The sequence below is a fragment of the Coffea arabica genome, chromosome 2c (assembly GCF_036785885.1).
Source record: "Coffea arabica cultivar ET-39 chromosome 2c, Coffea Arabica ET-39 HiFi, whole genome shotgun sequence".
Lineage (NCBI taxonomy): Eukaryota > Viridiplantae > Streptophyta > Magnoliopsida > Gentianales > Rubiaceae > Coffea > Coffea arabica.
The window spans coordinates 72,578,428-72,601,849 of NC_092312.1; the positions used below are offsets into that span (position 1 = coordinate 72,578,428).

Genomic DNA, 23,422 nt, shown 5'->3' on the forward strand with positions numbered 1-23,422 from the left:
GAGCCGCTCGCAAGCGGCTCGAGCTCTCGAGCTCGACTCGAGCTCGAGCCAGCTCGAGTCAAATTCGAGCTCAGAATATTAAGCTCGTTAGCTCGCGAGCCGGCTCGCGAGTTTGAGTATATATATTTATATATTTTTTTTATTTTTATTTAATAATAAAATTACGTATATTATATATAAATATATTTTAATTTTTTATTTTCATAGTGAAATTACGTATATATCCTTAATATTTTATTATTTATTCAGAAAAAAATATTATTTTTTTTATTTTTTTAAAAATAAAATAATTTTTTTATTTTTTTCGAGCTCGAGCTCGGCTCGACTTGATTCGAGTCGAGCTCGAGCTCGAAAATTGCCAGCTCGTCAAGCTCGAGCTCGAGCTTGGTAAAATTTAGTCGAGATTCGGCTCGATTAGCTCAAATCTCGACTCGGCTCGACTCGTTTGCAGCCCTAGTTACGACTTACGGCTATACTAGTTCTTTAACGAGAAACGAATTGCAAGTAGAACTTACCTTTTTTTTTTTTTTTTTGAAAATACAAATAGAACTTACCTTAAGTAACGGAATTTACATCTCTATTCGAGTAAATTAATCAAAAGGTTAGCTCTAAAGCCGGATGATAGACCTAAGAAATTAGTTCATTTGTTGCCTTTGGGCCCTTTAATACAGCTTTTTGCAAATTACATATTATTAATTGATTAATCTTATATATATTATTAGTATATATACTATCACCATTAGATATATACCACATTCTACATATATAAAATTTGAATTTAAAATTTAAAATTTGCTCATGTGTCATCCATCCAATCGTAATAACATATATACTGACAATGTATATAAATTTACTCATTATTAATATAATATTTTTTTTTTGAATTATGATAACATGATATATTAAGAATATATATTTCACGTCACAAAAAACAAAAAGATTATGTATTTCAATGTTGCTTCAAATAAATATATATATATATATATTTATTTATTTATTTAAAAAAATAGTCAAATATAAATGTAACCAAACCCAAATTGCTTTTCAACAGCTTGGCAATCGACTCGCCTTGCATAAATGCCGTAAGAGATAAGATTGAGATGATAATTACCCGAGGCTTTCAATTTGGCTAGCCACGCAGGTTGGCAAATAGTGGATAGAGTCCTTCAAAAAAAAAATTTAGTGGATAGAGCACTTTTGTAACACGTAGGACGATAGAGAACTTTTTCCCAATGTTTTTATTATATTTTTCTCTCTTGCTGTCATATTTGTCACCACTGGTCAAAACATGACAAATTTAAATTGGACAATTTTTTTTATGATAGCGTTAACATCCATATAATCTAATTTATTCTATTCTATAAAGAGAGTAGTTTACAGAAACTATATAACGGACTAATCTATCCTATTTTATAATTTATAATTTAATATATTTTATTTTATAAGGAGTGGAGTCTAAAGATCAACAAATATAAAGACTCGACTAAATCAACGAGTATTCTAATATCTTCTTTTATTTTTTTTTCATTACAATTTGCAAGTAGAATTTAAACTTTTAACCTACAGATCAAAGAGGAATTTAATCCGTTTTTGGTGATTTCAAATTCAACAATTCACACCGCATCTAAAATCCACGCATGTTTTTTGTCGCATGCTTTTTTGTCTGGCAAAGCCAGACACGTTGGAAAGGAAAAGTGCACCAAGAAAAAACAAAAATGAAAAAAGTTTGTATTGATCATCCACATCTTTGATTCTTATCCAGCACCATTGTGCGAGGTCCCACAATGAAGGACATGTTACTGGTTTAGGAGGACCACAGCCACAAGTGTACTTTTGATTTTTGGCCTCATTTTAATGGAATTGGCACGAGTTATTGATCGAGTAAAAGAGAAAATTGTCGGAAGACATATGATATGGGGCGACATCCATGGTCCACGAATTGACATGTTAATTTTTTTTTAATGATAGTTTAGTCATTTAAATTTTTTTTTTTTTTGACACAGGGATAATCCGAACCTTCGATCCGACTAATTCCCCTGCGACCCGAGAGAGGAGGCCCTACTCCACACTGAACACGATAGTTACGGGATTCGAACCCTGAATGTCAGGAAGATCACCATACCCTAAAGAGGGAGAGCGGACCGCTCGAACTATCCCGTGAGGCGTTTAGTCATTTATTAAAGTCGATTTTTTTGGATGAAATTATACTATCCCTCGACATAGATAACGGGATGTCTCTATATATACATTGTGATGTGATCAAGTTTAAGTAGATAAGCTACTATGGGCAATTTACTTTCACTCAATTAAATTAACAAGTCCATACTTCGCAAGACTTGGTAAAAGGAGCTAAGCTAAAGAAGGAAACTGTAGTGAACGTATATATATAGTGACATTCTTTTATTGTCAAACTCTTACAACATTTATAACACTTAAAATTCATTTAACAGTTTTACTCATCACATTATCCAATAGGGCAGTTATCGATGTGATTATAGTCATCATATTCAAAAATAACAAAGGCACTCAAATGCGGATGCGTGGCTAAAACTCCAGGGAGGGGGAGGGGTTAAGAAAGACGATAATCTTCCTATTTTTCAAAACACAAATTACAATCGGGACAAATTCCTAAAGTTGTCCTAACTATGTAACAATAAGGAATGCACTATTAGTACAAGTATTTTTGGTGAAGATATTTGATAAATTAACTAAAAAATTTTACAAGATTAAGAGGAGCTCATAGATTGCTCAAAACCTGAAACTAACAAAAATCTAGGGCTACTTAGTCCCTCCCTAGAATCTGTAGGTAGAAAACCCGCAGATTTTAGCGAAAAAATGACCACCAAATCTTCACGCCTACGGTTACCTGCCTTGAACGCACCATCCACAGAGACAATCAGCAGAGTATGCTTGGTAAAGGCATGGGGACGGTACACCCCACAAGCCCCTTAAAAGTACCGCTAGAACCTAAAATCGAATGCCCGGATGAATCTTCCATGATCGACAATTCTTGCCAAGCCGCCACCGATAAGTCTCAAAATTTCCCTAGGTTGAAATCTTGAATTGAAGAACGAGTTCTCATACACAAAAGAGCCCATGAATTACAAGCATTCGCCACTAACACTTTGCCTTTGATCAAGAGTACAAATGAGGGATATCCTAGACAATAATATGTTCGCGGTAGTATTTATTCAAAAATAAATCACTAGTAGTTCTCTCTCTCTCTTTTTTTTGACGACACAAGGGGTATCGTGTTTTCGGTCCGACTAATCTCCTGCGGTCAGGGAGAAAGCGCCCAAACCCATTTCGAGCACGGTAATCACAAGAGTCGAACGCTAATCAATACCTTAAAAAAGGATTACATGACCGGCCAGACTATCCCGCGGGAGCCACTAGCAGTTCTCATGTGTGCTTCTTTCGGAAGTATCTTTAACGTAGCACGATCAGAAACCTTAGATTGACCAAACCCTGAATCTTGTAGGAAATGCATGTGAACTAAAAATAGTTTATTGGTGAGTTGGGAAGCCTTTTCTCGAAGTTGGTCATTAGGGACGGAGGAATTGAATACCGTGACCGTACCAATTGTAGCATAATCCTAAGAGGGTACTCATCGAGACTGGCTTGGGATTTACTCTTACAAAACCGAAATTTTCATGCTGAGATGTAAATGACACATCCTTCATCTTTCTTGGCCATGGATTATCATGTTCCGAAGAAAGCCTGTGCCCCAATGACACATATTATTCGAAAATTGATGGTAGAATGGAGTCTGGAGAATGGCAGAAGCCCCACCCCATGTTTATATATTGTAGAACATGAGAGGGGGGTTTCCATGAAAGAAGATTGATCCAAGAGCAAGCAATTGGATTAGAAGTACGATATCACCAAGTATTTTTGCGTTGTGGATACCAATGTCTTCTTGCACTCTTGACTCAAAGGTTGTGACCTGAGACAAGCCTGGAGCATATATATAAAATGATTAGTCTTTATAAAATTGGAGGATGCCACCAAATTAAAGAATTCTGGCAAACTCATTCTCAGAATAAAATTTCATTCGCATTGGACATATTGTTCTTAGGGAGAGAACTGAAACAAGGAAGTTTATATTCTAATCCCAGTTATGAAACCCTTTGTTTCTTTTTAATCAGTTTAATTTGAACTGCTGATAAAGTTTCTTGTTCTCGAAGAATTCATGTAAAAAAAATCTCTCCTTATAATGTTGAGCAAACACTTTAAATTTGTTGTGTGGCAATTCTTTAAATTAAATATGGTGCAGCCTTTTTGCGGCAAACTATTTCGAGGAATGAGGCATGCTGTTGACTTCCATTCTTTCTCCTTTAAAGGCCTACTTGTGAAGTCAAGGGGGCCTCACGTCACGATATAAGCTAGAAGTCGGCCCTTCAAAGGCGAAAGCCCAAGCAGTGGCATTTTACTCATTGGCCTGAGTTTTTCTTTTCGCTTTTTGAGGTGTATTATTTATGCCCATCAATTGTCACTCTATCGCAAGTAGGACGGTAAACGAATGGAATCGAAATTCTCACATTTAGAGCTCAATTTGAAATTTTGGACTCGAACTCGAATCCTATGCGAGTTTAAAATCTAAACTCGGGTACAATTCGATTTAATATTTGATGGGTTCGAACTCGATTCGAGAGTTCAAAAATATATTTAATTCTTCAATTTTAATATCAAATTGTCACTAATACATATATAATATCTATATAATGAAATAATAAATATATAATTCTATATAAAACATTAATAAGTATTTTAAATAAAAAATATTAAAAATTATTCAAATCGAATTAAGCGTAAACAAGTTGAATATCTACAAGTTTGAACTCGATTAGATACTATAAACGAATCTTAATTCTTTGTTGAATTCGAGATTTGAGTTCATTGAAAATCAAATTCGATTCGAGCCCTTAACGAATCGAGTCCGAACTGTTCGTTAAGGATTCGATTTGTTTACAACCCTAGTTACAACTAGAGTAGATTAATTTTTTCTCTAAAATGCATCAACTATTTTTCCAAATTTAAAAAATGAATAAAATGTTCATATCTTATTATAGTGGCAAATGAAGAAAAGGATAGTAAAATCCATAACCTACAACTTGGTACACTAGCTTTTTTTTTTTTTTTTCCATTTTTCCAATGGTACACTAGCTGATTGACATTCGTTTGGATTAATATTTTTTGGGGTGTTTTTCAAAAACTATATTATAACAATATATATATATATATATGAAAAAATTGTAATTGTAGTTGTTTATTAGGGTGTTTTTTCAATTTTAAATGTTGTTGTGATATTTTCTAAAAATGAAAAAAAAATCATCACCACCATCACCCACCGCTATCATCAACCACCGTTACCACCCTTTCTCTCCTCTTCTTTCCTCCTCCTCTCTCCTCCCACTCCTTCCTCATTTTTCCTCTTCCACTCTCCTCCCCCTCTCTTTCTTCCCCTTATTCCTCCTTCCTCTTCCTCCCTTCCCTTTTTCCTCCTCTCGCTTCCCTTTCCTTCCCCCCCGACTTTCCCCGCGACCTCTCGATAGCAACCAGATCTAGTCACGGCTAGAAGTTGTGACCTCAAACTCAAAGCAACCAAAAAGTTGTGGGCAAAAGTCGTGATAGGGAGGGGAGAAAGAAGAAGGAGGGAGAGAAAAAGAGAGAGAGAGAGAGAGAGAGAGAGAGGTGGGTGGTAGGTTATTTTTTATTATTTGTTGTTTATTTTTTTGTTAATTGTATTTGAAATGTGTATTATGAATAGTTAGTTTTGAAAGTGTTTTTGAAAGTATATTACTACTAGGTATTCTGCCCTGACGCTATGCGTCAGGTAGCTAGGACCTGATATTTTATTAGAATGAGTTTGAAAAATTGGAGGGCAGAAAGAATTATTCAACCCACAGGAAAAGCCAGCAGGGAAAGGTTAGGCCGTGGTGGTGGGTTGTACTGGTGTTAGCCAGGTGTTGTTTGCATGCCTGTGCAGTATTTGGTTTCTAATTTACCTGAGTTGGGTTGCTACTTGTATTCCAATGCGTTGATTGAGTTAGGAAAGGATTGCCAAGTAGTGCTGATTTTCTTTGTACGTGGCCAATTTCCTGCTACTATATAAAAGGATCATTGTTTTTTCATATGGGTAGTAGCTATCTCTTTTTTCTTCAGGGTGATACAATTCAGGGAGTAACATATTTATCTGATCTGGATGCTATGGATTGTGCATTCAATTTTGCCAAGATCTATCTAGCCTTTTTTTGCCAATTAAACATGAGGAAATGCAGCAGATTGAGAGAGTCCCAAAACTGAGATAGTCTTCACTGCTTCCTGCTAAAGCACTACTACGTCAGCTGATAATCACCATAGAGACATTCAATCAATTGGAAATATCCCAAAGGTATAACATGCAATAGAATCAATCTAAATAAAACAAGACACAATCTAATCACATAGAGATAACAAGCCACTCTCAAGATCCTTAGGAGCAATATAAACTTAAACTAAATGAAACAGACAAACCTATCATCCCAATAGACACAATTTAGCAAAAAGATTCAATTATTACCTAAAACCATCTATTGGGGAAGCTTCAAATGCTTGAGACATGGCTTAGTACAATGGATATCGTTGACTTATCTTACATCAGAAACATTGCTAAGCTTAGATCAATGATACAGAAGCCAAAAGCATAACTATGATACAAAAGTAAAGCAACTAAAAAAAGAGAAAGCATGACTTGTATACGAACATCAAACATCCAATTTGCAACCAATGAGTAGTAACGAGTAGTAATGCAAATTTACCACCAAAAACCAATCCCAGTTCAGAAATATCCGTGAGAAAAACAAAACTTAATCCAATGCTCAGGCTCCATAAGAATTGAAAGGAAAGAATCCGAAGTACAGCATGCAAAATACCGGCCAGATTCTAATTCATATAAACCTCAACATGATTGAAGAACACACATGCATGACAATCAACAATAGCAGAATAATACAAGACCAATTATACCTCATATCTAGCATAAGATCAGTTCAAAGTACCGGAGATTAGGAGAGAGTCCCAAAACAGAGATTGATGGGCATTAAGTCTCATAGGATGCAGAGAAAGGGATTGAATCAGCAAAATCAAATTGGCCTTGGTGGAGTGAAATGGATATAAGACAGGTATATGAAAAATAAAAAGGGATTGAATCAGCAAAACCAAATTGCCCTTGGTGGAGGAGATGGATATAAGGTGGGTATATGGAAAACAAAACTGATGAGGTTGGTACTTCAAACTCTGCCAGTCATAGGAGAATCGAAGATCCGGTTTTGCATTTGCTAGGGGATTTTAGATAGAAAACAGTAGAGAGGAGGAAGAGGAAGAGTGGGAAGCAGAGTTTATCAGTGTTTTGCCATGGAATTGCCGTATGTCCTCCAGGTCGTGTCTTAGCAAGCTACTTGTTGGCATCATAAAACACAAAAACAAATGCGAAAAAAGACTACAACTCACCTTACCCAACACAATTAGCAGCTCGCCCTCATATATCCGCTGCCGAGCTTTCTTAGTTACACATCAGCCATTCATGCAAACCAACAAAACAAAGTAAGGCTCACATAGAACACCTGCAGAACACCTAAATACTGATGAAAAATCCTAAAATCCACTTCAACATTTCAACACATCCCCAGATTAAACCGCACCACTGTCAAAAACAGCAAAAATTAACCAGCTCCTGCAAATAACACCTACCAAGTCACTTGCTCCTTCCTAGACTTAATCGGCCACCATGAATTTCCCCACTCTTTCTAGAACACTTACAAGTCAATTGTGGATGAAGACGCAGTGGAGGAGGCAATCAAATTGGAAGATGACGAGGTGAAAAAAGGACCGGTAGAGCAGGCTAAGAAAAGACTGTAATGGAAACTGCAAAGCTTTCGAGCGGTGATTCTTGCATCTTACCCAATTCACCGCTAAACTTGTTGCTGTTGAAGAACAACACGTGGAGAGCGGTGAATTTCCAGCAAAACCACTCCCATCTAGCGCCAAGACACCGCCCACTAAGGCACTAACCAGCAGCAATTGCTAGCAAAACAAAGAAGAAAGCTAAGACCGCCCACCGCCCACTAACCACCAGCAATTGTTGACCGCCAAAATTGTGAAATTCCAGCTGAACCATTGCCACTGAATGCTAAAAGACCAAAATGCCCCTCAAAGTCACAAAAATAACGATATAACCGGTCCATTTTTCACTGTTCACAAGCGGATTCTCGCTTTATATATGTAAGATAAGATATATTGAAAAACTTGTTTTTCAAAATATGAGAATTCCAAATAGTTGAGTACTTCACATGAAATTTATCGCATGTGTGATTGTCTAAGTTCTAATGTTATTATTGATGTTATTATTATTTTACGAATCAGAGGGACAAAAGTTTTGAATCTTAAAGAATTATGACGGCAAAGCCACTCTACCTCTTACATTCTTGTGACTATTAACTTGTCATAAAATATTAATTATTAATATAATGTATTTATTTTGTCAATATTTTTTACTTAGGAGTAGCATTTCCTTATATTACCGTGACATATATTATAAATAAAAAAAAGTGATAATAAAATGATCCAATAACTAATAACTCTTACAAGTTCAAGAAAATAACAATAAAATGTAGTCAATAAAATATATTATTTTGCTAACCACTGAAAAGGCTTAATTGATCCACAAATGAAATTTAATTGAGTGCCTAAATAGACATAAGAAGGGGTCTTGGCATTTCAAATCTTAAGGGCAAAGCAACATGGGGGTCGTTTCAAAATACCTCATATTTGTATGGACCTTTTTTGCAATTTTAGAAGTCAGGAAACTCAACCAACAAAACACGCAGAAGGCTCACATCGTCAGCTTGAATGGAACCCCTCTATAGTCTATACTCGTCCAATTTGACAAGAAGGGGGAGAAAATAGAAAAAGAAGTAGCCCTTTTCAGGTCAAATTCTCCAGATGGATCTAAGCCCCGTAAGTTTAATTATTTTTTCCTTCTCTTTCTCATTTATCATCCTTTTTTGTATATTGTTCATGAAATTTCAATAACATATGTATGCATTCTGATCTGGGTTTGGCTATATTTGGAGCAGCATCATCAATTTATTATTTGAAATCCTGATGATTGATTGATGGTAACAACTATAGTCATCTGTTTTCCTGCTAATCACTTATATTTTGGCCTTCTTTGTCATAGATCTGCCAACTGAACTGAAAATTTTGAGCTAATTGATACCGATATTACACCTGACTTAGCTTCATATTAGAATTTTTGGTTGTTTTTCTCGATTCGAAAGTCTGGGTTTATCGGGTCCTGGACCTAAGTGAGGGAAGTGAGGCTCAATTGGTGGGACGAAGTGGTAGGACGGAATTTAGGAATTGTGAAATACAAAAAATCCGTTTTTGTCAAAGTAATTGTTGCAGAATTTTTTCTTATTCATGATGAAATGCAGACAGGTTTTTGTAGAGTTTACAAAATCCACGTTGCTCAGTATACGCATGACACATTTGGGTACTGCATTTTGGGGGAGGTTATTGTAGTTAATCATATTTTTCAGTATCCTTGGCTAATGGCTAATGTCGATCTCTTACATAGAGCCTATCTGGGTTATCAGACACTTAGCATGGGTTATCAGACACTTAGCAAGCAAGTATAGTTTTCTGATGTAGTCATAACCCAATTGTAGGTCCTGTTACTTAGCTCAAAGCAAGATTCATTTGCTTTTTCTATGGCTTAATTTCAATTTTGAACAAGAGAACCGAGTCTCCCCCCTCCCCCCTCTCGAAGAGTGTATGCTCTTGTGAATGATTAACTGGTGATATTATGTTTGTGTGTGTTATTCTTTGAGATTCATGTGGTTGTCCTTTGTCTTGGAAATGCATGGTTTCTAGATTTTGTTAAGTAATTGCAGATTTACTCTAGAATACATGGCAATTTAGATAGTATGCTGGGAAAAAAAGTTTTGGAGAGTGGGAGGAACAGACGGCAAAGTGTTTTCATTGGTGTACAATTTGTGGTAGAAGGTAGGAGGAACACTTGCTGGAAAAGTCACCTCAAGGAAGATGAAATTGAGGTTAATTTAAATGGGAGAACACTGGCTGTCGTCTTGACATACCATGTTTTTCATTTGGGAGTGATGGAGTACAACCTTTAAATCTACCCCTTATTTACTTGTAACATTTACTGGAATTAGTTGCCTGGACAAATTAATTAGAGAAAAAGTACACGCTCCTTGACAATGTATGCCAAGTTCAATGCATATGGAGTCTGCATGCACAAGAGCTGGAGGTTTAGTGCCCATGTCATGGATGGTGCTTATGTGTCTAATGGGGCTTTATAGTGAAGACTTCTCACCAATGTCGGGCAAATTGTGATGGTTAGAGCAACAATGTATGAACGGATCAAAAGTCTGAGTATTATTAGCATTTGCTTCTAGTTTAGATTGTCATACTGATTTTGCTGCAGTTAATATGGTCTCATGTTCTCGAAAAGCAGTTTGGAGATTGCAGTGTGAGAAGCATGATTTTCTCAATTGTTAGAAATGGAATTTTGACTTGCACTTGGATTATTCCCAAACCAACCTATCGTCTCCCCTTCTCCCACCTCCCTCCTCTCCCCCCCCCCCCCCCCCCCCCCCCAAAAACCAAAAAAAATAAAAAAACTTTCTTCCCAAGTGAAAGGACAATAACAAAGAAAAGCTAAAAGCTGAGAAAAGATGTTAAATGTTGTTTGAAATTCATTATTTTCTGTGATCAGCCTGCAGGGGAGAATTATGCTCACCCAAGGATTTGCTTCTTCCATGTTCTATTCAAGGTACAGTGAGTTTATTTATCTGATAATGCTTCATCTTGTTTCCTTATTTAAGAAAAGCTATAAACCTTTCTATGTTGCTTTCACTTGACAGGCTGCAGCTTTGGCATTTTACATACTTTCAGCCTTATTTGTCAACAGTTTTGTCATCATTTTCGTTATTACCGTACTTCTTGGTGCCCTTGATTTTTGGGTGGTCAAAAATGTGAGTGGGAGAATCCTAGTAGGTTTAAGGTGGTGGAATGAAATCAATGATGAGGGTGAGAGTGTTTGGAGATTTGAATGCCTTGACCAGGAGGTGGGTGTGTTTTCTACGTACTCGTTATGCACTTTCTTGACTACTGATTCGTCAAAGCTTGTGTAACATGCTAGATTATTTTTCATATCTTGTAGTCAATGGCTCGGATCAACCAGAAGGATTCATGGCTGTTCTGGTGGACCTTATATCTCACTGTAAGCAAATATTTTTCCTTGACAGCAACATTCTCTGATAAATCATTCTGCAGGAGTGAAAAGTTCTATAAGTATCCCAAATAAACCTAGATGCCTTGTACTAGCTTAATATTAGAAAGGTAAGACCAACTGACAACCCATGGAACATGCTACAAAAGTAAAAAGTTTAGACCGTATCAGTATGATGTGTGGGATGTCAGTGGACTTTGAGGCAGATTGAGGTATAGGTTAGTTCAATGGTCAAGAGTCTTTAAACTGGATGCCATAAGCAGTTTATAGCTGAATCTGTGTAATAACCTGAAGGATCATTCTCTTTTCTGCAGGCGGTTGCTTGGATCTTCCTTGGAATATTTTCCCTCATAAGGTTTCAAGCTGATTATCTCCTTGTCGTTGGAGTCTGCTTGACTCTCAGCATTGCCAATATTGTTGGCTTCACTAGATGCCGTAAAGGTAACTTTGGTACCTTGAAAAAGATTTTCTACCTGAAAATCAGATGTGTTGTTTACTCTGTATGCATTTTCTGTACTTGTTTAAAATATGCTCCTGACACCTCCCTGTATGCTCGTCTTTAATTCTCAAGCTGAAAAGAAATAGGAATGAAAAGGAACTTTACTTGGAGAAATTGTCACAAATATTCATGTTGCAACCTCAGCAAGAAAACATAAACTGATTAAAATTGTTTCATAAGTGGTGTGTTGTGCTGCCCTGAAGTAAATTAATATGATTCAGTTACTTATGGAGAAGTTCAATTATCTGTATTTCAAAGACCGATGCTATCTGAAGATAATTATAATTTAAGTTCATCTAACAAAAAGAAATTGATGGATTAGAACATATTAGAATTTTAGAAACTACTGTCCTTTCCCGGTTGACATCAACGTATACAGGTCTGTAATTCTACTTGAGATTAGGACATTGTCGTTGCTGAACAGATTTTATGTTGTCCAATATGTAATTGATGTGACAGAGTCAATGGTGTTTTCTCAAAGATTTCATAATATTCTCTGGTAGATTGACGAGTGTTCATGAATCAATTTCTTAAACTGAAATTGGGCAAATGATGATGGCAGGCAGTCTTTGCTAAACACCGTTTGACTGACTGTACGTGAAGTTGTGTCTCTAAACCAATGAATAGTTTGCTGCCTGCATTTCTATATTCATTCTGAAATGTTTTGGCATGAGCATTACATTTATGGGATTGTGAATCTATTGCTTTTATAATAAGATCCATGATTTTGTAACTTAGTAATCTTAATAACCAGACACTTTGGCTGGAGCATTTCAAGTGTTCTTCTCCCCATTGGTTAGGTTATGTAACTGGTAGCCATGTAGCTCTGTGGTTTAAGAAAATTTTCTGGTGTTTTGCACCATTTTTTCCAAGTCAATTTTTAAAGATTCTACTGAGCTACTGACATGCCTATACATGTTCCCTGCTAAAACCTGCATGCCAACATACGCACACAGAGAAAAGATGTCGATAAGTGTTTACCTTTTTCACGGGATCATCAAATGTGTTTCCTGTATCTTTCAGATGCCAGGAAGCAGCTTCAAGCGTTTGCCACCCAGACCCTGGCTTCTCGAGTAACATCTACAATACAGTCGGCATTTAGTGTTGTTTGACTTGCTCGTCACTGACAGAGGAATACAATGCCTTGAGAAGCCTTAACAGTTGGTCTTGTTGCATCATAGTGCATTACTGTATTAGATATCTGTTTCTTTCACACTTCTACATAGATATGAGAGCACATGAGAGAACTTACTATTGCTTTTTGTTTTTGAAAGGCTTTGTAGATGTTGAATGCCAAAGGATTTGATAATCTAGTGTCATTTTGAAATCCAATTGATTCGTTCTTTCATTATGCTGGTTCCAGCTTTCTTTCCTCTGACTCTCCTCATAACGAACATATGTGGATATGATAGACATGCAACTGGATGGATTAGGAATTTTGGACTTGTGTCCTTCAGGCATTTTTTCAGATCTGACGAGTGATGATGAGCAGATCATTTAGTTCGAATTTAATCCTCTGGGATATGCAAAAATGCTAGAAGTTTTGAAATGTTATCATTATAGTTTAGTACTTTAAGATATATATAATTATATCAATTGAGCCCCCCGAAAGTGTGTCTTGGTCTTTTGAACAAATTTGTTGGGTTGTCTTAACATTTTCAACTTTCTTTTTTAAAAATAAAAGTACAAGAGTAGAAGATTACTCATAATAATGGGGTGAATATAAATGGACGAATACAAACAAATCATAGCTATTAGCTGACAAACATTACCAAAAAACAAGAAATATTAACCTATTTGGTAAGACTGGAGTTTGAATTTTTTTTTTCAATTGAATGTCATTAGTATGGCATTTTGATTTGATCGATGACAAATTTCACAATTTTGATAAGCTCTTTCCAAAAAATATAGTTAAATTTTATATACATTGATAAGTATACACAATTACAGTTGGAAATATAACATGTACATAAAATTTGAATTTCAAATTTAAATTTAGATAAGTTGTCATGTATCCAATAACGATAGTTTATACATTGTTTGTATATAGAATATTATTCTCAAAAAATATTGCCTTAAAAATACTCCCTCCAAACTTTAAAAAATTCATACGTCAAAAAAGTTTTTTATTTTTGAATAAAATCCTTGCCTCTTTTTGACTAAGCTAATAAAATAAGAGCGTCTAATCAAAGTTTACACTAGATGTTAGTAATTAGGTCAAGTGAATGCGAATAATAGTGCAATATCATATTTATTTAGGGTTATTATCACTTTACCCCCTTAAACTACATCATTACTATCAGTTTACTCCTTAATATTATCTTTTAGTCACTTTACTCCCATAAGTAATTGAACTCAATATGTTAAGAAATTTTGGATAAAACTACTCTTTTATTCTATAGCATTACTACACTGTTATTATTACTTTATTCCTTTAAATTATAGTGATATAATCGATTTAATTCCTAACATTATTTTTTTGGCATTTTACTTTATCATTAATCTAACTACTATGGTCAAAATTTTTTAAATATATTTACCCTTATATATATAATTAAAAATAAAAAATTTAGAATGATTATTCTTCTTTTTTTTTTCACTTTAAGAGATCCAAAAATATAAAAATAAAAGAGTTTTCTCAAATTTCTTTTTTCATACTTATTAAAATTATGAAAAGAAAAAGAGATTGGAAAGAAGGAAACAAAAAATTAGATTTTGCAAAGAAAAAAAAAGTCTAACATTATCGTATTAATTTAAGATTGTTGGGATTAGAATTGAAATCTGGTTGTAAACAGTAAAGTGAAATAATTTTAAAATAATAAAAGTATTTAATTCTTTCTTATTTGTATTTTTTTAAAAAGAATTGAGCTCTCTCTCTCTCTATCTCTCTCTCTCCCTCTCCCTCCCTTCCGATTTTTCTATTTTTTAATATTAATAAGATTGCCAAAAAGAAAAAAATTAATATTTTGACTTTTTTCTTGATACTAAAGAGGAGAAGAGTCTTTCTAAATTTTTTATTGTTTTTATTATACAAAGAGGGGGGTACTTTTTTCTAAAGTTTTTTAACTTGCTAAGTTGGTTTAATGGTGGAATAAATTGTCTAAAAAATAACTCTATGGGGTAAATTGATAATGAAACTATAGTTTATGGGGGTAAAATGATAATAACTTTAAGGGCTAAACTTGTCTTTTTACTTTAATTAACAAACTCCGTTAAGTTTGACCGTTAGTTTTAGGGGTAAAGTGACTAAAAGATAAATTTAAAGAGGAAATTGATAGTGGCACCGAACGTTAAAGGGTAAAGTGATAATAACAAGGAAAATTTTAGTGGAAATATAACACAAAACTCGTAAATTTGGTTTTTCAAAGCATTTTTGGTGTATTTTGACTAAGATAATAAAATAAGAGCGTCTAATCAAAGTTTACAGTAGATGTTAGTAATTAGGTCAAGTGAATGCAAATAATAGTGCAATATCATATTTATTTACAAGGAAAAATTTTAGTGAAAACATAACACAAAACTCATAAATTTGGTTTTTTCAAAGCATTTTTGGTGTTAATACAAAACAAGGTTTTAGATTGCACACTAAGTGGCCGTTTGGAATTGTAGTGACTTGTTGAATAACATTTCACTTAGTAGAGTTTTCGATAAAAGTATTAATTAAAGGCTGAATCATCCTGTTTGGTCACACTTATACATAAATACTTATTGTATTAGATAATGTGTAATTCAAGTTTTTTAAACATACTTATTGCTTTATTCAATTCAAAATTTATGATGATCTAATCAAATACGTTATTTCTTTATTCATTTCAAAGTTTGTATTTAATCTCTTGAAACATAAAAATTAGTCTAAAAACACTAATTTTCATACTGTGCTAAAAGTGTTTTTCAAGCTAAAAGTTCTAATCCTAAAATTACAAAATAATATGTCCCCTAAACACTTAAAAAGTGCTTTTATTATACCTTTTTTTTAAGCTAAAAGCACCCCAATCCAAAACAAACAAGTTCTAAATGTTCAAATTTCATTTTCAAAACATTATCAATTTTTTATTAAGCCAATAACAATAGGTACAAATAGCCTTCGTAATCATCAATTTTATTTGTACTGGAGTAGAAATAATAACACTCTAAATAGTTACTTGATTTAGCATAAGTTACAACACACAATGAAGAAATAAGTTACAACTGCCATCCATGGTTCATTCTCCATGAAAAAATTTGAAATTTCACCTCAATTCCGATTTGAAAGTGAACTAAAGGCAAGTTGTAAAAATGAGTTGTTTTACTTAAAAAAAAAAGATTTGGGTTGTAGTACAATTTCTGAAACATTTGGGACAAATATACATTAAAATTAAATTCAGGGACTAAAATAATTAATCACAGGATATGACCTCACACACCAAAACCAAGAGACGAAAACCAAATTAACCACAGTTAAAATGGAAACAAGATCAAGAAGGGGCTGACAGTTGAGACTTGAGACCCACTGGATGGCAGTTTTGATTTGTAGCTGAATTGTAGAATTGCATCCGAAAGCCTCATCACTAAGGACATAGCAAAAGCCAAAGAAAAAGGAGATGATGCAGTGCATATTTCTTCTTTCGGATTCTGGGTACGTTTCATATCTTTATTTATAGCCCAATAGAATTCTCAAGTTTTAATTTCTGTAATGTTTTTTAAATTACCAATTCCCTGCTCGATTACTCATGTGGTTTCTTATCTGGGTTGTTATCCTTTTGTGTAAAATTTAAGAAATAAGTGAGCTTTCTTTAAGTACATAAAGATTAAATCCGTATAGGTCGGAGAATTCATCGAGCACTGAATTAAATGAAGTAGTAGTTTTTTTTTTAAATTTCTTTTTCAAATTGAATGACTGTGAAATATGTAACTACATCCAGTGAGGTAATGCTTGAGAAACAGCTCACTGGGCACCGGGTTGATCGGTCCATATGTGCTTGGTTTTGGGAACAATCAATTGCTCAAGGTGACTCTTTTAAGGTATCCATCCATCCATCCTTTTGCTGCTCAGTCTTTTAATTTTTAAATGATTGTTAGTGGCACTAACTGTTTAAGATAAGGGTTATGTTTGTCCAATGATCAGTTTAAGGAGTCCTTAAGTGCCAAGTTCGGCATGTGCCAAATCCAACCTATTCTTACTCCTTACATTACCCATTTAACTTCGTCCAAGTACTACATAGTACTATATAGTTCCATGAATGGGTACCATTTGGCATGTGACAATTCAGCAGTTTGAATTTTTCCAGTTTGATATATGGGTTGAAAGTTTAATGGTCTTGTCCTGTTAAGTGTGTGCAATCGGTGAGAATGGATTATGGATGTTTGTTCCTAGCCTTAGAAGAAAGGTTTAATTCTCACCATCTCCGCCATCATTCCTACTTCTTTCCCTGCCTGGGGCTTGTTGATTCAATTAAGGCCTTGCTTTGATCTCTTTTCTTGATGAATGTTGTAGTTTATGCCTGTAATTGCTTCGCCAACGCATTACATTTTCCAAGTTTTTCGGGAAGGTATCACATTCTTGGCATGCACCCAAGTTGAAATGCCACCTTTGATGGCAACTGAGGTGAGCTTTATGGGACTGCACCCTCATGCTTTTTGAAATTTACATCTATTGTTTTGATTAATTCATTCATTGCTAGAAGATATATCCTGGAAATGTTGCCATACTTGCAACTTGAACTGGCAGGGATGTTTCAAATAGAAAAACTACTGCATGGATCTTTTGCTGGAGTTTTGTCATGTATGCATTGTAAAACGGGATCAGATTATCCCTTTGACTATTTAATGTTTAGTTCCTTTGCAGAGTCGCTGATGTACTTTCAGATTATCTTGGAGGTCTGAATGAAGACTTGATAAAGGACAATTTTGTTATTGTTTATGAGGTATTTAGTCCTCTCCTTATTTTTGTAAGAGAATGCCGGTATTGATGTTAAGTTTTCTTCTCTGCTTGTGCATGCTATCAAGAATGGAAGTTAAATTGCAGTAGAATGGCGTAATTTGAAGTTTGTGGTTAATCGTAATTTGTAACTGCACTTCTTGCTTCTGTAGTATTATGGAGCATATGATAGGTAATCAAAGCCTGTCGCATGCTCACTTGCACATATAGTATTAGGCTTAAAAAAGTGTGGTGTTATTTAAGTTTGTTTGCAAATTTATCTGAAAAATGTATAATCTGGTCTCATGGACATTAACTCATTCTGCAGAAATTTGGTTTCTCCTTGTGGCATTTGCAGCAAAGCAGATATTAGGAAAACAGTTGCATTCTCACCTTAGTCTTTCTTTCTCTTGCTATCTTCGTTATCTGAGGGTGGGCTGGACTTGATGAAATTTAAGAGACGTTCTTATAGATATCAAGCATGTGCCTCTTTTCAGACTTTTCTAGTTAGGAAAGCCTTGAGCTTAAAGATTTCTGGATGCTTCTCTGGAATTACTTACCGAAAATCAAGCACTTACACTGCATGAACCATAAGGAGCATACCTCCTTTTGACTTTGTGTTTGAGTCTTTTTCAAATTTTATTTCCCCAAATAGTTTTTTATGTTTTATTTCTTGTTTAAATTGGGTCAGTCCCGTTAATAGTTTTGCTTTGGTAGAAATTAAATTGGCCAAACTAATGATCAGTGGTTGCAACTTGCAGCTTCTAGATGAGATGATTGATAATGGCTTTCCTCTTACAACAGAACCTAATATTTTGCGAGAAATGATAGCACCTCCAAATATTGTTAGCAAAATGTTGAGTGTCGTGACTGGTACCAGCTCAAATGTGAGCAATACGCTTCCTGTTGCGACAGCCTCTTGTGTTCCATGGCGGAAAATGGACCCAAAGAATACCAGCAATGAGGTTTATGTTGATCTTGTTGAAGAAATGGATGCAATTATAAGCAGGTATGACCAACCTTTTACCCCCATTGTTCTCTCTCTCTCTCTCTCTCTCTCATACCTGATTATCGAAAATATATTATTTTAATATGTCACCCAGCCTTGTGGTCCCTTTCTAACACTCAGTATACAAGATATGTAAATGAGAATAAGTTATGAATTAAGCTAAGAAAGCTTTGAAAGCATGAACCATGAGAAACTGAGCTATTCATTTTAGCCAAAGTAGACTCATTGAAACGACTGTAACTTGTACAAATGTTAGCCCACAATTAACTTTAATGGTATTGGCTTTTTGATTTTTGTCATTGTTTTATATTTTTAAACCTTATGTTCTTTTGAAGCCAATGGAAATAAACATATACGGAGTTGGCAATTTTTATAGACTCTGTGTAAATGGTGTGAGTCTGCACCATCCAAGTTACTTTCCTGAGAGTTTGAGAGAATATTTATATGCCAAAATATTGAATCTCCTGAATTTGGAACCATAAGGTTTGCTTGCCTTGATATAGCTGATAGTGACATTACATAGTTTTTACCCCTGTTGGTTTTCCTTTGTTTTTTTTTTTTTCCTTTTTTCTATGCCACTTTTCCTTCTCTTGCAGTCAACTAAATTGCTTTACCTTTCTCATTGACATCTCTTAGATATGATACTTCCTCTAGTGTTGATTTTTCCATGTGTTTTGGTCATGATGGGGAATCCGGCTTTGTTTCAAAAGAGTTGAACAGTCATAGTTCAACACTAATTATCTTTTCTTTGAAGCGTGCTGCAATATTTGTATCACTTTCTGATTTTCTCTTGATTTGTGCTGCCCAGGGATGGAACTCTGGTGAAATGTGAGATTTATGGTGAAGTTCAAGTTAATTCTCATCTTTCTGGTCTGCCTGATCTTACCCTCTCTTTTGCAAATGCCTCCATCTTGAATGATGTGAGGTTTCATCCCTGTGTCCGACTTCGTCCATGGGAATCTCAGCAAATTTTGTCATTCGTCCCACCAGATGGACAATTTAAGCTCATGAGTTACAGGTAGTTGAAAGGAGAATAGTTTTACCACATGATGCCTTCATAATTAGCTGGAAATGGGAAACTTGCGGTTTATGTTGTTCAGCATTCACTGTTAAACTGCTCTTGAGATAAAAGTACAAACAGTATGCATCCGTGTGAATATGCATTCTGAACGTAATGCTCATTTGCAATCATTTTGCATTTTTGGTTTATGCTGCTGTGGTCATTTACTCCCCGAGTCAAAAGTATGTAACAGCCAAAAAGTAGGAGAACAGAGTACACCAACAAACGTTGGATGCTTAGAGAGGCTAAAAATTTTCAACTGCAACATAGTGATGTAATGTGGGTTTTGTATACTTGGTTAAACTTTTCATTTGACCTTTGTAGGGTTAAGAAGTTGAAGAATATTCCAATATATGTGAAGCCCCAGTTGAGCTCAGACTCTGGAATGTGTCGTATCAGTGTTTTAGTTGGGATAAAAAATGATCCACGAAAGCCTATTGATTCCATAACAGTGGAATTTCAACTGCCTCCTTGCGTTTTGTCAGCTAATCTTACACCAAATCATGGAACAGTGAACATCCTTGCCAGTAAGGTACTAATGTTCTTTGATCATGTATGTCACCCCTTTGGCTAATTGCTTTTCTCCGATTTTTATGATTGTTTCTTAGGTTCTGTACTGATTCATATGGGACCTAAGAGCTCATTGGTAATTCATTCTTGACTTCTCTGATGCAGACTTGCTCTTGGTCAATTGGGCGACTGCCAAAAGATAAAGCTCCTTCACTGTCTGGGACATTGGTGCTTGCGGCTGGTTTGGAGCGGCTACCTGTGTTCCCAACCTTTCAAGTGGGCTTCAGGGTTATGGGCATTGCCCTCTCTGGCCTACAAATGGATAAGTTGGACTTTAAGAATCTACCCTCACGCCCTTACAAAGGTTTTCGAGGCCTCACCAGGGCAGGAGAATATCAGGTAAGGTCATAATCCGAGTCTCCGTGTCCTGGCTGCTTCAAGCTATCTAAAACCTACCAGATTGAACTCCAATTCATTTCCAAACAATGATGCACCGTGGGATTTTTGTCTTCTTTTTTGAGGTTTTTGGGGTTTCTGGGGGATGATTTCTTACTTTTGTCATTTTTTCCATTGACACTGTATATTGAGAATGCCGTATGATGACAAAAAGGAGAAGAATGCCATCTTGTAGCACACTTGTAGCTGGTACCAACCCTAAAATTACATATTCCAGTTCGTTCTTTTCCAGCTTGCATTACTATATATGCCATTCTTGTTAAATCTGTAGCATGAGAGAGAAAATGATAGTACGTAATTCTTCTGAAAGAGCATCAGATAACATAATACAATGAAATTGATTTCAATAGAAAATTAAAATCATTGCCGAATTACTACAATTTACTTCCAAACCAATAACTTTCAGATGAGAAAGAATTTTGCTGGAAAATTTTGCTAGTACTCAACTGGAATTACTGATCAGCAAACGACAAACAAACACCAAACTAACATCCTGATAGGAGAAGCTAACAACATCCTGTCCGAATTAGAAGCCAAAAAGGTGAAATGAATCATAGAACAGTATTCTGATGCCCGAATCATCTAACAAACGGTACAAAACTCATGAAGGCAGGCAGGTCTAAGCCACCACTTTGTTTACTCTAAAGGAATCCATGACTTCACGAATGTCATTTTCTTCTTCTGCAAATACCTTTTCAGGTGTTTGTAATCTTAGTTCATATAAACGGTTGTTTTCAACTCCAAGAACTGAGAGGTACCGCCTATCCCATTCCAGACGGGCTACTCTGTCCTGTGGCATAACTGCCAACTCATTGTTGTTCGCATATGATTTGATGTTCACCTGATGTAGCACAAAACACGAAAAATCAGCGCAGAAGATACAAAATCCCGTAATGCAGCGAAGAATCTCGCATAAAACTATAGTACATTTGTATCATGAAACGATCATTAGAACATCTAAGCTTTGATAAGATATGGAAGCTAGTTTGAAGACCTGACCTCGACTTGATAGTACAACTTTCCATCATCAGCTGTTCTTGAAGCAGTAGTAAGAATCCTCGACTCACGTCTGACTCCAAGTCTAGTAGACATAAACTCGGTCAAATATTGCTGGAGAACTTTCTTTCCAGCTTCTTCAGGTGGGCCTAAATCTTCTACACTCTTGTATCTGGAAGATGAAGGAGAGGAGATCTCTACTGACAAATTCTCATCAAGAACGAGAGGATCCCTGAAGAATATATCTGCACCAGCACCGCGGACTTGAATCCAGTTCTGAGGGTACTTTAACGAATAGCCATCAAAGGTATCTACGTATTCCCTGAATCCAACAGATTGAGCAAATGCAGCATCACGCAAATCAGGGTGTGAGAGGATGAAACTTGAGAAGATAAAGGCGATTGCACCTCTTCTTGGAACTGCAAAATCTTTATTCTGGTTATATATTAGAAATGTCTTGTGAGAAACCACAGAAATACAAATTGTCATCATTGTGCAGCGCCGAAACATTCATCAGCGTTGCTTTAGATAATACTTAACAAGGAAAGAGAAGCTTAAACCAGAAACACAAACTCCTAAAATTTTTGCATATTGGTACAGTTTCAGTTCAAATCATAATGAATGGTAATTCCTATGAGTGATCACTTTTCTTGTTGAAGGGTACGAGTAGACAACCCCATAATTTTCATTTTGCAAATTGTTGCAATGGGAGATATGCCACCAAGGCACCGACCCCGCGCTGGCTCAGACCATCATTCTTCTGAACCCCATGTCCCTTACCTACCTCTGATTAGCCCTTAGAAGGATTGATCAGCATATTTTGATGCCCAGAAGGGTATTCACATTTTATGTAGTATCTTGCTGTTTATTTTTGAAGTAATTGAGATCAAGAATGCTGTCATTTTATCAAAATATTTGAACACGATTGATACACATTTTAGTGCAAATCTTTCATTAACCAGCTGATATACGGGTAACACTGGCTCAGAATAAACTATACGTATTTAACCTCATTGAGAGATTTAATCAATTTCTTGATAGGGTAGTAATCTGTAATCAAACTAGACCAATGTGGAGAAGCAAAGAAAAGCACAATTCATTTCCAAAATGTTAGAACAAGAAAAAAAAAGACCCAAAAACCAAAAAAGAATTGAACAATTGGCACCAGATAATTTGGTTCAGAGGACTTACAGACGATAGTCTGCAAGAAACAGCAAAGGCATGGCTACGTTTAATCCTCGAGAAAGGCCCGAGCGGTATCACAAACCCACTTGCGGGACTGCTCAGCAGCTTCATCTTGTCCACCGTCGTTGTGAATCCGGGACGCATCTGTCCGAGGACACTGGCCATTTTGCTTTTACGGGTGGAGGGTGGAGGGTTTGGAGTAGTTGTTGGGTTCTTTGGATTTGGCTAAGGAGCCATTCTGGTTTTGCAAAGATGTGTAGGAAAAGGATAGGGAGTATGTTATTTTGGATTCTTTCTATCTTTTACTTGTTTATACCTTTTATTTTTGTGGGAGGTCTGGTTATAGTTTACCACCGTTCGAGAAGGGTATTGGCCCTATTGGGTTGTCATGGAAATTGTGGATAAAACCGAAGTAGAGTTTGTGAGTGAGGAGGAGGTGTGGGGTCATTGTCTTATCCCAATTGTAAGAATGAGAGAAGCTCAAAAACAGCAAAAGCAGAATATGAGAAGATTGG

At 35.6% G+C, this 23,422-nt stretch overlaps 3 protein-coding genes and 1 long non-coding RNA gene across 9 annotated transcripts; 2 read left to right on the forward strand and 2 right to left on the reverse strand.

Moving 5' to 3' along the window:
- Nucleotides 1-3,100: 3,100 nt before the first annotated feature.
- LOC113727824 (uncharacterized) lies at nucleotides 3,101-8,156 on the reverse strand. 4 transcript variants are annotated; one of them, XR_011839640.1, is made up of 2 exons: nucleotides 7,492-8,156; nucleotides 3,101-3,957 (listed from the first exon to the last, which is right to left on the reverse strand). It is a non-coding gene; the product is annotated as an uncharacterized lncRNA (long non-coding RNA). The 4 variants fall into 4 exon arrangements; XR_011839638.1 differs by lacking the exon at nucleotides 3,101-3,957 and adding an exon at nucleotides 6,026-6,324; XR_011839639.1 differs by lacking the exon at nucleotides 3,101-3,957 and adding an exon at nucleotides 6,026-6,327.
- Nucleotides 8,157-8,838: 682 nt separating this feature from the next.
- Nucleotides 8,839-13,143, forward strand: LOC113727825 (Golgi apparatus membrane protein-like protein ECHIDNA). The gene is made up of 6 exons (XM_027252186.2): nucleotides 8,839-8,997; nucleotides 10,781-10,837; nucleotides 10,929-11,132; nucleotides 11,228-11,287; nucleotides 11,611-11,737; nucleotides 12,819-13,143. Exons 1-6 carry the CDS (start codon nucleotides 8,983-8,985, stop codon nucleotides 12,905-12,907), a joined length of 552 nt encoding a protein of 183 aa, XP_027107987.1. The 5' UTR covers nucleotides 8,839-8,982; the 3' UTR covers nucleotides 12,908-13,143.
- Nucleotides 13,144-16,233: 3,090 nt separating this feature from the next.
- LOC113727826 (AP-3 complex subunit mu) lies at nucleotides 16,234-20,951 on the forward strand. 3 transcript variants are annotated; one of them, XM_027252188.2, is made up of 8 exons: nucleotides 16,234-16,410; nucleotides 16,697-16,796; nucleotides 17,269-17,379; nucleotides 17,609-17,698; nucleotides 18,453-18,700; nucleotides 19,509-19,718; nucleotides 20,085-20,292; nucleotides 20,436-20,951. In XM_027252188.2, the coding sequence occupies exons 1-8, from the start codon at nucleotides 16,376-16,378 to the stop codon at nucleotides 20,679-20,681; spliced, it is 1,248 nt and encodes a 415-aa protein (XP_027107989.1). In that variant the 5' UTR covers nucleotides 16,234-16,375; the 3' UTR covers nucleotides 20,682-20,951. The 3 variants fall into 3 exon arrangements, with proteins under 3 accessions (XP_027107989.1, XP_027107988.1, XP_071932472.1); XM_027252187.2 differs by having other exon boundaries at nucleotides 20,085-20,313; nucleotides 20,436-20,812; XM_072076371.1 differs by lacking the exon at nucleotides 17,269-17,379 and having other exon boundaries at nucleotides 20,085-20,313; nucleotides 20,436-20,812.
- A 94-nt stretch (nucleotides 20,952-21,045) lies between these two features.
- Nucleotides 21,046-23,284, reverse strand: LOC113727828 (psbP domain-containing protein 1, chloroplastic-like). Its single transcript, XM_027252191.2, has 3 exons — nucleotides 22,914-23,284; nucleotides 21,726-22,157; nucleotides 21,046-21,567 (listed from the first exon to the last, which is right to left on the reverse strand). Exons 1-3 carry the CDS (start codon nucleotides 23,070-23,072, stop codon nucleotides 21,346-21,348), a joined length of 813 nt encoding a protein of 270 aa, XP_027107992.1. The 5' UTR covers nucleotides 23,073-23,284; the 3' UTR covers nucleotides 21,046-21,345.
- Between the last annotated feature and the right edge of the window lie 138 nt (nucleotides 23,285-23,422).

Coding starts and splice junctions, on each gene's coding strand:
- LOC113727825 (XM_027252186.2), top strand. Junction 10,838..10,928: donor TCTTCCATGTTCTATTCAAG/GTACAGTGAGTT, acceptor TTCACTTGACAG/GCTGCAGCTTTGGCATTTTA. Junction 11,738..12,818: donor CTTCACTAGATGCCGTAAAG/GTAACTTTGGTA, acceptor TGTATCTTTCAG/ATGCCAGGAAGCAGCTTCAA.
- LOC113727826 (XM_027252187.2), top strand. CDS start 16,376: ATGATGCAGTGCATATTTCTTCTTTCGGATTCTGG. Junction 16,797..17,268: donor CTCAAGGTGACTCTTTTAAG/GTATCCATCCAT, acceptor TGAATGTTGTAG/TTTATGCCTGTAATTGCTTC. Junction 17,699..18,452: donor ATTTTGTTATTGTTTATGAG/GTATTTAGTCCT, acceptor TGCAACTTGCAG/CTTCTAGATGAGATGATTGA.
- LOC113727828 (XM_027252191.2), bottom strand. CDS start 23,072: ATGGCCAGTGTCCTCGGACAGATGCGTCCCGGATTCACAACGACGGTG. Junction 22,158..22,913: donor TTTCTTGCAGACTATCGTCT/GTAAGTCCTCTG, acceptor ATATATAACCAG/AATAAAGATTTTGCAGTTCC. Junction 21,568..21,725: donor AGTTGTACTATCAAGTCGAG/GTCAGGTCTTCA, acceptor GTGCTACATCAG/GTGAACATCAAATCATATGC.